Genomic DNA, 15,813 nt, shown 5'->3' on the forward strand with positions numbered 1-15,813 from the left:
GGGGGCAAAGGGAAACCCTTTTCCCAAAAAAAAAAAAAAAAAAAAATCAGAATAAAAGCACCACAAATGCTTCTAAATGACACACAGGTTTTAAATGATCATTTCATAATTATCAAGTATAGTTTCATAAAGGAAAGTACAAAACACTTAGAATGGAATTATAAATTATAGCGAGGGTAGTACATGTTGAATTTTGTGGAATACTGGTAAGATAGTAGTTCCAGGGTAATTTTCAGCTCTAGATGCTTTTATTTAAAATTCAACATTATATTAGTAGAACGAAGTAATAAGGAAAGTGAGTTGGAAAGCTGAAAGAACGGGCTGCTAAGGGGTCAGCAGGGCCCTGATCCCTTCATGTACTGTCCATGCCCAACTCACTTACCTTCTCTAAACCTCATTTCTTTATCTGCAAAATGGAGGTCACTTTTCCCAATGAGCTGGTGTAAGAATGAAATAAGCTAACCCACCAGAAGGATCTTCATCATCCCTTCTAACTCTTAGATTCTATAACTCTAACTTTGGTACAGTAAAATTTAAACACAAACTTAAATTTCATCTTCAAAAATCTAGTCAATAAATTAAATCTTTTTCTTTCCTTGCAACATACCTACATGGTAGGCAGACAAAGGTCACCATCTTTGTTTTTACCCTTGAGACAGGGTCTCATATAGCCTAGGCTAGCCTCGAACTCCCTATGTAGTTGAGGATAATCTTAACTCTGATCCCCCTGCCTCTCTCTTCCAGGTAAGATCAGAGACTTGCACCACCACGCCTAGCTCTAAATCTTCATTTTCATGTTACAATTCCAAAATAGTTATATTCAGTTCTAATGTATCTTCCCCATTATTGAAAAAGAGTCAGAGAGCTATCTCAGTGGTAGAACACTGGCCTAGATTGTGTAAGGCTCAATGTTTAATCTCTAGCACCGCAAAATAATAGTAGTAATTTAAAAATAATATTTAAACCCACAGTGATTAACAAGAGCAGGGCAATTGTCACACGTAATGTATTTTATTTCTAGTGCTGGGGGTTGAATCACAGCCTTGTGCACACTAAGCAAGTGTTCTGTACACCAAGTCCTGTCATTCACAATCATAGATTCAACAGTGACTTACATTCAGGAATAAAAAGCAGAGAAACTTAAAAATGAAAAGTACTAAAAGTAGCCATGTTAAAAACCAATTCCAAAGAGCTGGGCATGGTTGCACAAGCCTTTAATCCCATTACTCAGGAGGCAGAGGCAGGCAGGTCTCTGTGAGATCCAGAGACCAGCTGGGGATACAGAGAGACTCTGCCTCAAATGAACAAATAAAAAACAATTCCAGCATATTCTTTATATTTTTTAACACACCTTTCAGAAAAAATATGGGGTTAAAAATAGCAACTATTAGGGCTGGAGAGGTGGCTCAGCAGTTAAGAGCACTGACTGCTCTTGCAGAGGACCCAGGTTCCATTCCCAGCACCCACATGACAGCTAACAACTGTCCGTAACTCCAGTTTCAGGGTATCAAACAGCCTCTTCTGTTCTCTGCGGGCATTGCACGACACGGGTGCACTTACCTACATGCAGGCAATACATGCATACACATAAAATAAAAATAAAATATATTTTTAAAAAATAGCAACTATTGTTTGCAACTACTTTTAGATCAACTGTGCAGTAAATTTATCAATAACAGTTTCTTTGGTTATTTATTATTGTTATTCTGCAAGATGCCAACACATCTTTACCTTTCCAGCATGTAGTTACACACAACTTTTTCTGGCCTCCAACAATCTCAGGTATATAATCATATATATGTAACACATTATTACAGACTTTTTATTTCTTCTACAATAATTTTTCCCCAGAAGTAATCACTGTACCCTGTTTATAAAACACTTTCTTTTTTAAAAAAGAGTACGTAAGCCAGACATGGTGGTGCACGCCTTTAATCCCAGCACTGGAGGCAAAGGCAGGCAGATCTCTGTGAGTTCAAGGCCAGCCTGGTCTACATAGTGAGTTCCAGGCCAGCTGGGGCTACAGGGAGACCCTGTCTCAAAAAGACCAAAAAAAAAAAAAAAAAGAATTTAATATTACTAATAAAATTAACTTCTCTCCTTTGAGGGACCTCTGTGAACAAAACTTTTCACCTTAAAGTTTTCCAAATACAAAGTTTCCTTCTTTCAACATGATTCTTTCTTTTCAGGGCTGAGGATGCAACCCAAGGTCTCATGCATGCTAGGCAAGTGCTTCACCATGAACGATACTCCCAGCTCCATCAACACAAATCTTGTAAATTCAACTATTTCAACAAAAATATTTGGATGTATATGGTGTATGTGTGTGCATATGTACGTGTGTGCATGCATGCATGCATGCGTGCATGCGTGTGTGTGTGTGTGTGTGTGTGTTTAGGCCTGAGGTTGATATCAGGTATCTCCTTCAATCACTTCTCACCTTATTTTTTGAGACAGGGTCTCTCACTGAACTTAGAACTCACTGATTCAGCAAGATTGGATGACAAGCAGGTCCCCAAGATTTCCCTAGTTCCACCTCCCAGCACTCAAGTTACAGGCACATGTTCCCATCAGCTTTTTATGTGAGCACTGACAATCTGAACTTAGGTCCTCATTTCTCACAGCAAGCACATTACCCAGTGAGACATCTCTCTAACTCCTAATGAAAATATTTTAAGTGTAATGTTCATATAATCGGAGCCAAAATATCTGGAAGATAAATCCATCTTTTTTGATAACTTAGATAGGATAGTGGTAACAGTAGAGTGATTAAAAACAGAGTTCTACAATTGAACTGCACAGATACAAACCCTGATACTACTAGATAGTGATGGGGTGATCTTAGGTCAGTTAACTCCCCTGGGTCTCAGTTTTTTCATCTGTAAAATGAGGCTAATCTATCTCTCAGGGCTGTTGTGAGGATTAATAATACATCCAAGTACTTAGAACACAAACGCAAGGCACACAGTCAGTGCTCAGTAAATGTTAGCTTTAAAAGTTTTGATTTATTCAGGTACTAAGCTCTTCGGGGAGAACGTGGGCCTTTCACTCTGTAATACAAGTAACTCTCAGACTATGTTTTTGTTTTACAAATCTCTATCAAAGTTTTATTTATAGATCTTATCTTCTTTGCTTATTCTATTTATTTTAAGGATTTGTTTGTTTGTTTTGTTGTACTGAGGATCAAACTCAAAAATTGCATATTTCTAGACAAGTGTTCTACCACAGAGCTACATTCCTAACCTCTAGGTTTTATTTCCATGGTTTTAGTTAGCTTCTGACGATTACTGTAATACATTCTAGTTGATGCATTTTCAATGTTCTTCTCACCCCCCACACTCCTTTTCCTCCTCCTCCCCTGTTTTTGTGTTTTTGAGGGTCTCGCTATAGCCAGGCTAGCCTAGAACTCAAGATCCTCCTGCCTCAGCCCCCAGTTCACAGTATTCCTTCTAATTTGAAGCTTTGCTGTGGGCTGAGAAACCAAAACGTTGCAATCATCAGAAATGTATAAGAAGATTTCCTCCAATGAGGGTTTCCGGTCCATTCTACAGAATAAAAACCCAAGTGTTGACTCAGAATTCAGTGACATCTACTTAGGGGTCTTTCTGGCTTACTTACTGTGTTCTCATCTATATTTTGGGAAACTAGAAACACCAAATAAGTGACCTACGATTTAATGAAGCACTATTGTTCTGATTCTGTCAAGCATTAGATTAATCAAAACCAGATGGAGGGTTGGTTTCTTCAGGATTTGCACTGTTAATTTTCTACAATTATTAATCAGCTACCAAGGTAATTATTAAGCTTTCAACTCAAACAGTATTTTTAGTGAAATACCAGAACCAATATAGATCTTACCAACCTTTAACACATGAGTCTTACTCATTTTGCTGGTATCCAAAGCTCAAGCAAAAGTTTCTATGGGAATTGATCTATTGTTCTGAGGTGAAAGTTATCAATTCAAGGGAAGAGGGAAAAATATGACTCATCAAAATGAAATGAAAGAGTACTTAATGAATAGGTAAAATATAGAAGAAAATAGGGACTGTGCATTCTTGAAATTTAGGAGAAAAAGAAATGGAAAGATTACAGATTAATAAAGAGAAATAAGGAATAATTTACTCATTTCATCCAATCCCTTAGAGTATAATAAATTTCCAATTTAATATCCAGTTTAGTAGCATCTCTACCTTTTCCTCCTCCTGGAAAGGCATGATGGAATTTGATAAGAACACAGTGCACACTGGGATGATCAAACCTTCTGCTCTCATGGCCGGATGCCAGGCCAGCACAGCAATCTCCCACCCTTGGGAAATCTGAGCCTGCACCAGAAACTGGCAGCCACTAGGCCACAGTCTTCATATTCGTGCATCTTAAAAATTCATGTCAATTTTGCATTTCATTGTTACATGTTATTGTATTTTTTTAAAAAAATAAGAATGTTGGGGGCTGGAGAGATGGCTCAGGGGTTAAGAGCGCTGGCTGCTCTTGCAGAGGACCCAGGTTCAATTCCCAGCACCCACATGGCAGTTAACAACCACCCACAACTCCAGTACCAGGGGAATCTGATGCCCTCTTCTGACCTCTGCAGGCATTGCATGACACGGGTGCACTTACACACATGCAGGCAATACACACAATAAAAATAATAAATAAAATAGGTTTAAAAATAAATAAAATAAGAATGCTTGTGACAGTGAAGTTCTTTAACTCCTACTATTCCCAAGAACTAGATAAAATGGATACTCTGGGAAGATTTGCACGGGGCTTCACTTGCATTTGGTTCATGTCGCTTTCCCTTGAACGATACCAATTTGGTCAGGCGTAAATGACCACAGGTGAGATAACATAACATAACAGGCTCAGGGGTCTCAAATGACCCACAATAAATAAATGACCCCATTGACTTTGAGTGACAGTTCCAATTCTTCTACATTCCAGTGAAGCTGAGAGACCCAAAGGTATGGGAAATCTGGGCCCTGCGATCTTAAACGCCCTCATAGCTTGTGAGCTACTGTTTTTATAAAAAGATCAACAACGATGTCTTCCTGCTCCAGTATGGAATTAGTGTTTCCCTAAATACATTAACTTCAGGAGCATTGAATTACCCAGGAGGGTCAGCACCACAATGAAGCAAATAGTTGTTGTTTGCAAATTAGTGATTACCAATACAGAAAACCACTGAAGGCTGCTGGACACAAAATGACAAAAGGCAAAGATGGCAAAACAAAAGGTAATAAAGCACAGGTACCCAAAACCCAGCAGGATGACACTCACCCTCATCCTGATAATCTGACCAAAAGGATGCATCTGATGTGAGGGGTGGGCCGTGAGTCCCGCTGAGATTGTCATCTGAGCTGTCCTGGCCAAGGTCTCCTGAGGGTTAAGAAAGAAAACAAGGTTATTTGTAGATATCTTAATAAACATATTTATAGACTTCTTCTGGTACTTGCAAAAATGGATGCATCTTTTACTTGATGAACATGCCCACCACCATTAACATATGAGAAAGAGAGGCAAGTCCAAGAACGAACTTACCTGCATGGGAAATTTTCCACTCAACTTCCTCTCATGAGAACTAAGCAACTGAAGCTTAGAGTGGGAAGATCTTTTGCCACCAAAGAGAAATTTCTCTGTCACACTTAGAGTGAAAACATAGCCATATAAATTTGTTTTCATATATTCTACATCTCCATTCATTACAACCTTTACCCTGAAGTTTCTTTATATTTCTAAATGAAATAGAAGGAATGACACAAGGGGCTAAGCTTCTACACATAATATAATGATGCAAGGTCAGTACTCTATCCTTCTCTGAAAAATAAGAGTGAGAGAGACAGAGAGAGAGAGTGAGAGAGGGAGAGAGAGAGAGAGAGAGAGAGAGAGAGAGAGAGAGAGAGACTGCCTAGACTTTGCTGGATTCTATTCCTATTTAAATCACTATTTGCTCTGCAACCTTAATAAAGTTCTCTCTTGTAATTCTAGTTTACAGCTTTGCAACCAACCTCTTAGGAATTCTAAAAGCCATAAGAAGGTAATATTTGTTCTGCAAAATGGCTTTGATAAAAGGTAATGTATATACAATACTGAATTATGCAATTAAAACATTGCTAATCCCTTTTGGGTGTTTTCAGCCTACACTGAATTGTATTCTGTAGAAGTGGCCAATGCTATTATTGTACTTTAAAAGGTTCAGACGGAAGATGTTAGCTCATTTGGAAACTGCAAGAAAACGAAAGCCCTGCAAATGGTTTCCTTAAAATCCCCTAAACAGAGGTACGGACTGCTGATAAAAGGACGCCGACAGCTGCTTGGTTCATTTCACAAACACGAAAAAGGGATTTTCGACTGAATTTAATATTATCTCAAATACTAATTTCCAAAGGAAATCACCAATGGTAATCTCAGTAAACACTATAGCATTTTGGCCTCAGATTTTAACCAGGGAGCAGTGAAACCCAACAACCTACATAGAATCTCGATTGCTTCCCTTTAAAGCTTTATTCCCTACAATTAAACTAGAAGGATAGAGAGGGTATAAAATGATAAAAAGAGAATGGCTGTGGCCTTCTCTTTCCATAAACCAGATTACATCTAGACTCCTCTTCGAATGCTCAATGGTAGGTAGATGCCCATGACTGCCCCGAACACCTGCAGGTAGAGGACCTTAAAATAAACTGTAGAGTTTATTGTAGAAAAAAATTTAACTGACAAAACAGTCACCAGTTAAAGCCAGAAGAAACAGTCTCCTGTATTAGTTCACTGACCAGGAGGCAAAGCTTTAAGCATAAACCATCAGTGTGCAGTTTCCAGCCAATAAAAATCTCAAACACTGGACAGAGGGTTAAAATGCTCAAATATTACACCATGGCAAATCCACTGAAATGACATTATCAACAAGGACGGAAATGAACTGCCGGGCTGGAAACCTGAACGTGAGCTGCAAAGGTAGAAGGAAGTTTTATTTAAGGCAATTAAAAAATCTTTTTAAAAAGTAGTTTATGTCCCAAGCAAAATTGGACATTTAGAGGATATACTGAACTTCATTTCTCAACTATCATTCAAAACTCAATTTTCTTCTTGATTCAGAAATTTGACAAAATTATCACGAAAGAAAAAGAACCCATTCCTATACAGTACAGCATCTTTTAAAAATTGCTGATCAGGGAGAGTTTCTGTTTTGTTGTTTTAGGTTTTTAATGGAGTTTTTAATTTAAAAAAAATTTATGTGTTATGAAAATAGCAAACAGTTCTTATGTATTTGGTTGTTGGCCTGAGCCTTTAATGGCTGAGCTATCCCTCCAGCCCAGATAGCACACGGTTCTTATATTCAGTTTCCCCCAGTGTCGCTTCTGCCATAATTAAAGTGCATCTGCCCAAACCAGGAAGTTAATATTCGTACATTGCTGTTGACTAAAGTTCAGGCTTCATTTGCACTTCATGAAATTTTCCATTAATTCCTTTATTTCTGTTCCAAGATGCAGTCCACATACCGCATTTATAACTTCCTTTTCCAAAATCTCGCCCAAAGAACCTGCCTGGCTTTGGCATTTGATTTATTCACCTCAGAGGTAAAGTTACTTCCGTGTGAGTCCAGTGGTTTCTGAATAGTTTCACAAGGTGAACTTTTAAACAACTAATTTGAGCCCAGTACCCGACTGTGTCTTGATATGTAGCAAGGAAGGAATACAACTCAAGGTAGCAAAACAGAGGCTAGGTCAGTGCTGTGGTTAAGGAAAACCTTTTTTTTTTTTTTTTTTTTTGTTTTTTTGAGACAGGGTCTCCCTGTAGCCCCAGCTGTCCTGGAACTCACTATGTAGACCAGGCTGGCCTTGAACTCACAGAGATCCACCTGCCTCTGCCTCCTGAGTGCTGGGATTAAAGGCGTGCGCCACCACGCCCTGGCTAGGAAAACCTTTAAAGATATGCTTTACCCTTAAGCACAATTAGTTCCCGATGATGAAGATGTTGTTGTGTTTTTAATGTCATATAAAGTGGTCCAACTCCCTTGGGCTCCCACAGAAACTAGCCTATCACGCTGCATAAGTAGATGCCACAATGTAATTAAAATGATTACAACTACTCAGGATGCATGGGTGAGAAGTTTTATAGAAGAACTGGCAATTACTTTGGTTATTTTGGATTTGCTTAAGTTTAGAGCATCATTTTTCCTTAAAACATAACCACTCATGCTCTCCAGATCGGTCTATAGCTCTCACAGTCACTGACCACAACTGTAGTCCAGTGGGATCACACATAGATGATCACAAGCTATAGTGACAGGCATTTCCATTTAGCAGCTGAGCAATTGGGGCTTTGAACTCCATCTGCTTAGAGTGACTTTCTCACAAGAAAGACCCTCTACCACGGGAGACATACTCTCCACTGCTGCTCACTCAATCTCTCTCTATACATACATATATATATATATATATATACATATACACACATATATATTCATCACATCCATGACCTGCAGTCTTTTTCTTTTTCTTTTTGTATTTCTAAACAAGATCTAAGGGAGCTATATCATGGGTCCACCTGCTATTATTAGCTGGTAATTTGCTCCTCTGTCCTAACTGTCATAAGAATTGGGCACTACACATGCTCCTTAGTATATTCAATGGCAGGCTCTCCACTGAGTATTTGTGCTGAGGGGCCCATAAGGCGGATGATTTTCTCTATTGTTCTTTTCTGAGAGTCAAACTCAATTTCAGTCATGCTCTGTAGAGTGATAAGTTGGGAATTTCTAGGGGTTGGAGCAAAAGATAAAACAGCTTTGTGTCAGGTGTAAGGTAATTCTTTCCCAGTGTTTCTGTGCTATTTGTTTTTATTCCCCATGTTTTCATTAACAGCTAATGAGTTTCCCCCCTTAATTCAGAAACAATAGCTTGGCCACTCGAAGTTGTCTTTTTCTGCCATGAATTCAACCAGCTGTTGCTGCCCCATAAACTTTATGGAGAAGTGAATTAAACTGCTAGAAACTTTCATTTACTAACTCAATTCCAAATAAAGCAGGAGAAAAATGAGCCATGATGTTTCCCCTTGTAACTATTTTAACAAACAGCAAAGCATTCTAGTCCTGAACTTGCAGGTACTGTTTAGGGACGAAAACAGAGCTTAATGTCAATTTTACCCAAGAAATGAAAAAAGACGGAAAGCAGATTGAATATTTTAAAAAATGCCACAAAATATAAGACCAGATAACTTATAAAACATATAAATACCTATTTTCCTATTCATTCTGTAAAGGTTTGACAGTTTTTCTCATGTCAGTATAAAGCATCACCTTTTAATTCTCTTCTAATTAATCGTGAGCTGTGTCCTAAATTCTATGCTCATCCATAAGCAATCTTTTATATGGCACTGTTAGAAACTTTTTGGGTTTTGCTATTACTGTATCCCAAGTCTTAGACTAATATAAGGACATGGAAATGAATGCAAAATTGTATGTAATTTTTTATTTTTGTTATTGTTATTGCTGTTAGATGGGAACACAGGACTTCCTAGTCTATTTGATATTCAAGAACCCAAGAGACGCACAAACTTCCTCTTTAAACTAATAAATCCTCACTAAAATGCTATAAATAAAGCTCCCTGATCCAAATCCAGTTAGTTTTCATGCTTGATAGCATTAATATTGCCAGATTTTCATGGACCAATTTAACAGTAATGTAGTTCCCAAAGCTGAACTATGGTAAGATTAGCAAAATGGCAGCTTATTGGTCCTTATTATAAGCATTCACTTAAGTCATTAAATCTGGGCCCCACTAAAGAAATATGTTGGATAGATGTGATCATATATGTGAAATGTTCTTCACATGTAAATATATTATAGAGCACATTTGCAACGCCACAGCTGAAGTTCTGTCAATACTTCTGTCATCAATTACACACCATTCTGCACATACTCGTGCATTAGAAAATGTATGGTGTTTCCCACAGAACATCCGAGAGGCTTCACCGCTTTCTAAATATCCATTTGGACTTGCGTGGTTAGTCCTTGTGATTAATCCGTGTACAGTGAAGGTCTCAAATTCTTCTCTGTTCTATACAGTCTCCCTTTCTGCCCATCTTTTTCTTCTTCCTACATCTATCTATAACTCAATATAAATATTCTTTTCTTCCCCTTTCAAGGCCCTGGCAGTGAGCAGAATAGCACTGAATGCCATTAAATCTGCAGAATGAATGAGAGGTCAGGTACAGAAAGTTTCCATTTATCACTCTTTTAAGAAGTTGCTCCAACGAGGTCTTGAATGTAAAAGAAGCTCAGCCTAAGATTCGGTTCGTTAGAATGCTGCTTGCTAATTACATAATCGAGTTAAGAACAGCAGCCTTGGAGCACAGCAGTCTAAATGATCAGCAATGGAACCAAATTGATTAGGCACTCATAGTACAATCACTACAAAACACCTGTGAATCCAGAAACCTAAAGGACAGCACAGCCTAATAATATTCTCAAATGAACCACATCCGTCAGTGGGGGATTGGACAGGAAAATTATGGTGACAGCCAATGTCAAAGTTCTTTTTTTTTTTTCCTCTCCCTCTTTTAAGAAAATGGTCCTCTGTGGTGTAGTTTTTCATTTTAACCAGTAGGGTGAGCTGCAGTGCGTAGGATCATCTTAGCTCTAAAAAGAAAGAGCAAAGAAGGGGGTGGGGGGAGAGGGGGAGACAGAGAAAGACAGGGAGAAAGAGACAGAGACAGAGTCACAGAGACAGAGAGACAGACACCACAGTGTGAGCTCTGTCCCTCTCCCTCCCGCTCCTGGAAGATGCTGAGATGTCTAACCCTGCTTAGGTTTCACACAAAGGCACAACTCCTGGATAGTAACAAACTGGAGGGCTGGCAGCAACAAATACAAACTAGATAATTGTATAGCGACTATACACACTTCATAGAGTAAATTACAGCCTGTCAGCGTCCACTCCAGCTTTACACTAACACATTCCATTTACCACTGTTATTCTCACTGGTACCAAAATGGAACCTGTGAGTTGGAATATTTTCAATAGTAATAAGATCTTGACAAATTAAAAAAGATGCAATTTGACCTGCAATTTAACCTGCATATTTGATCATATGCAGATAGATATATTGTAAAACAGAAACGTTCATCATTCGGCAGCCTGGAAACCATAACCTAGAGTTATTAGTTCATGGTTCCGTTTTCTTTAGATTATTGTATTCTGTTCTTAATTCTTACTACGAAGCTATTCAGTTGAATTTCAGTATGCTTTGGTTTGCAGGAGACAGTCTGCTATGTTTCTAAATATAACAGCTTGCTGAATTCTTACTGGGTACAGGCTCAGGGTCACAGACCTTCATGTATTATCTTGTAATCCTCAAAGTAACCCAGGGATTTAGTACTACCCCAATATGCAAATGAAGATATTGTGATATGGAAATCAAATAACTTACCCAAAGTCACAGAAGTGACTGATAAGTGGCAGAGCCAGGCTTTGATCCCATCTTGTCTGATTACTAAGCTCTTATCCCAATCCACTGAGCTGTACAGGCTCCACAGATATAAGTTTTATAAATCATGATCATTACTCAAAGGCAAGGCATACTGAAAGACAGCCAATGACTTGAATTTATGGTGTTAATTAGTACTCTTTACTTCAGCAAAGTAAATCTATAATCAAAACATAAATTATTATTATTATCGGTGGTAATCGTAATCCCACTTGGTATGGTGACTGGAACGGACAAAGCCACATGTGATGGGGAAGGGGGTGTTCTCATTCATAGTTCAAAAGTATTGTTGCAGTACTGTTGGAGTGATTTTAAAAATATCACTTTTGGCATGGATTTCATGCTTACAAACTTTAATACAACTACTTCAGGCTTAGTCAAATCAATATATTGAATTTTTGCAGCATTTTCTGTTCAATTATATTGAATCCTGGGTATGTTGACCCCACTTCACAAAATGTGAAGTAACATATTCCACACCAAAATGTAGCCCAGGCCAGGCATTTCTTTTCTGACCCCATCATATAGAATGCCACACAAACAGCAATTTAATTACTACTGGCTCACCTAAGTCTCTCTTCCCATCAGTCCCTTTCCTTTCTCCCAAACTAGTTATAGCAAGTCTTAGCATTCATTTGTAATCCTGATGCATTCTGGGGTCTATTATGCTCCATGGCTTCAGAAACTTCTTGAAGGGAAACTATTAGTCTAGTTGGATTCCAGTATCCTTTGCTAAAGAAGAATGAGATGGTATTTTCTGTAGGCGACTGCTAGACCCAAGGAAAGTTCCAGAGAAGTCCAATGGGTAAAGAGCAAGCAATGCATAATAAAGAATTTATTCTGGGTAAGGTTAGCAGTCCTGAAAATGTGACCCAGCTTTTGATATCCTGTAGAAAGGCGAATTCTCTTTGTGAGTAACTTAGGCCTCCGTTATCACTGAAGCTGTAATGGGAAAGGGTGACAAGATCCTGCCTCTCCAATGTCCCAGTCCAGCCCAAACAGGGATTTCTGTTCATGTTTGCAACAGCATACAGGTGGCACCCTTAACAAACAAAACCTTTCACTGACATCATCATTGATTGTTTAGTACCTTGAAATGGAAATTTCATGTGGAATCTCTCATTTTTATTTTAGTTAATTATTTATTGAGGCATCATTAACACAAGTGATATGTATAAATCTTAAGGGTACGATATACCAGTTTTATTATAAGATTATTATGCAGCCAGAGGTTTTCTGATAAAGAATAAGGAAATACTATTGTCCTCTCCCTCGTGAGTTAAACAAAGTGGTCCTGTCAATCACTTGGACAGGAGCGCACCCCACAGAAGTTCCTTGGTTCTGGAGACTTTAAAAGGGGCTAGAGAGATGGCTCAGCAGTTAAGCAGCAGCACTGGCTGCTTCTGCTGAGGACCAGGGTTCAATTCCCAGCACTCACGTGGCAGCTAACAACCATCCATAACTCCAGTTCCAGGATATCCAAAACCCTCTTCTGACCTCCATGGGTATTGGTATGACACAGACATACTTACACACATGCATGCAATACACTATTATACATAAAATAAAAAAATAAGCATAATATTTTAAAAATAATATGAAGTCTACTTTAAACTGTACGTTTGCACAGTGGTCTCTCTGGCCAGTGTCCATTCTCACTTTACTTTGCAATAAACTCCACTTACTTCTATATTTTTTTAAAAAGGCCAGAAAAATGACCCAGTAGGTAAAGGTATTGCCACCAAGTCTGAAGATCTGAGTTTGATCCCTGGGACCCACATGATGAAAAGAGAGAGCCAACTCCCCCAAGTTGTTCTCTGACCCCTGAATACACTGCCCACATACACACATAAAATAAACACATAAAAATATAATTAAGAGCTGGGTGTGGTGGTGCACACCTTTAATCCCAGACCTGGGATGGAGGCTAGCCTGGTCTATATAGCAAGTTCCAGGCCAGCTGAGACTACAGGGAGACTCTGTCCCCCCCCCCAAAAAAAAACAAAACAGCAACAACAGAATAGTAGTATCACCTTTAACTTTAGGAAATATTCTTTCTTATTTATTTAGAACATAATCTCATCATGTAGCCCAGGCTGGCTTAGAACTTTTGACCTCTTGCCTCAGTCTCTCAAGAGCTAGGATTGCAAATAGATATCATCACATCTGGCTGAAAAATACCTTTTTAGAGATGAATTGTGATCAATAGCTTTTTCAGGATGGCAAGTGCACATGTTAAATTCCCATCAGCTGACAAAGGCAGAGAGGGTTCACAAGACTGGTTTTTTCCCTTCTTGGCCTGAGTAGAGTCAGCAATAACTAGAAGTTTTATTTACACACCATACAAATCCCCTTGCTCATAACCAAAAAGGTCCTTTCCTACGTTAGTGATGCTTCAGCCTTCCTGGTAAACATGTTTCTAAGAGAAGTATGTGTTGATGAGAAACACAATGAAAAATTACTGCTTTCTAGTAGGATAGGGCTCACCCATCACAATATTTAGTCTTTAAATATCACCCAGGGCTGGAGAGATGGCTTAGTGGTTAAGAACACTGGCTGTTCTTGCAGAAGACCCAGGTTCGAATCCCAGCACCCACATGGCAGCTAACAACTGTCTGTAACTCCAGTTCCAGGGAATCCGACAGCCTTTTCTGTCCTCCACGTGCATTGTACGGCACGGGTGCACTGACCTACATATAGACAGTGCATGCATACACATAAAATGAAAAATAATAATAAATAAATATTTTTTTAACATATCACCCAAATTCACTGGGTGTCAAGCCCAGAGTTTAGCCTACTTATTCATAGACACACAAAAAAGGTTTAAGTAGAAAATTCCCCAAAAGTTTGTGTTCAAGTTCACTGAATTCTTTTCTCACTATTTTGTGTTTAGAACATAAAAAGTGTCAGAGGCAGCATTCCTGGTAGACATAAATTTTCATGCCCAAATTCAATGTTCAGAAACTTGATTTCCTGTGTTGGCCCAAAGATAATACTGCCTAGGAAAAAAGCAGTTTATAACATTTTTCCCCTCAGTAAAACTTTTCCATGCTAATTAAATAAACTTCATATAGTCACTAATTTATCAATTCCTGGGTGTCCTCTCCATCCATGGAGATAAGAATCAGAAAGAAGCTCTATGAAATTCAGCATATGAGAAGCAACTAAGCTAGGGTAAGAGACTGCGGCCACCAGCTACCCTGGTCACTATGTTATACTGGGGTATTTTATCATTTATTTTAAAACCGCTTTAAGTGATAAGTCAACTTGACACATCTATAGAAACTACCCACTCTCAAACATTAAACAACAAACCCTGTTGTTTTATGCCTTTATCAGAGTTTTGCCTATAAATCCATACTTTAAAAGAAAATTTTGAATGGCTAAGAAATTAAAATCATGATGCTACTCATTTTGCATCAAGTTCACTACCATGTCAGGCTTGGGTTTGGGTTTGGAGGGGGAGGGAGCTGGGGGTGTTTTTTTGTGTTCTTTTTCTTTATTGCATTTTTTTTTTTAAAGTTGAACAGGCCCAGAGCAAAAATTTCAAGCATTACTATGATAATGGAAATTCAGCTCCCTCCTCTGGTCCTTCTCTCCAGAGGCAACCATTGTGAGGTTTCCTGGGTGCTCTGCAAATTTTCAGACTAAACGTAACAAGTATCTGTGTGTGAAGTCTACGGCTTTTTTTCTTTTTAAACCAATGTTGGCAGTTGTTCTCTTTGTGTGCACTTTTCTTCCCAACCACTTATGTGGCTGATGGCTCCGCATCATCACACAGAGATTCATCTAGTCCTTCAGCTGAGTATCCAATAGAAGCAAAGGACAGAAACAGTTTAGGTTCTGTCGCACGTACTCCTGGATCCCTTCAGCTGAGGTCACCACATTAGTAGGTTCATAAGCATCCTCCTAGAAATATTTGATGAGCAAGCAAAATCAAACTGTGTGCACACAACTCATACATACATATATGTACACACACACACACATGCACACATGCATGTGGATACAGAAACAAAGTGCACACTGTTTGCTCTAGTTGCCTTTTTACGTAGCGACAGTCCTTATGGAACATTATATGCTGTGTATCTCAATGCATCAGCTCTTTGAACGTCTATGTAGCATTCCATCAACTGAATGTAGCATTATTTAACTTTGTCCTCTATTGCAGGACATTTATGCTGTTTAGAATCCTTTAATTCCAAACACCAATACAATGAACATTTTAAATATATTTTGGTTCGTTTATTTATTTAAATTTTGCATGTATAAATGTTTTACTGCATGTGTATAAATATACCCATGTATGCACTACCTATGGAAAATATCAAC

General features: G+C 38.5%; 1 protein-coding gene across 2 annotated transcripts in view; it reads right to left on the reverse strand.

Annotated features, from left to right (window-relative positions):
* Positions 1-15,813, reverse strand: part of Skap1 (src kinase associated phosphoprotein 1) — a 315,747-nt gene that overhangs the window by 224,420 nt on the left and 75,514 nt on the right. For both annotated transcript variants that reach the window (XM_017799420.2, XM_017799421.1), the window contains exon 4: positions 5,278-5,376. In XM_017799420.2, coding sequence (XP_017654909.1) covers positions 5,278-5,376 — 99 coding nt within the window. The remainder of the gene's footprint in view (positions 1-5,277; positions 5,377-15,813) is intronic.

Source organism: Nannospalax galili, unplaced genomic scaffold, assembly GCF_000622305.1.
Source record: "Nannospalax galili isolate Female #2095 unplaced genomic scaffold, S.galili_v1.0 scaffold95, whole genome shotgun sequence".
Classification (NCBI taxonomy): Eukaryota; Metazoa; Chordata; class Mammalia; order Rodentia; family Spalacidae; genus Nannospalax; species Nannospalax galili.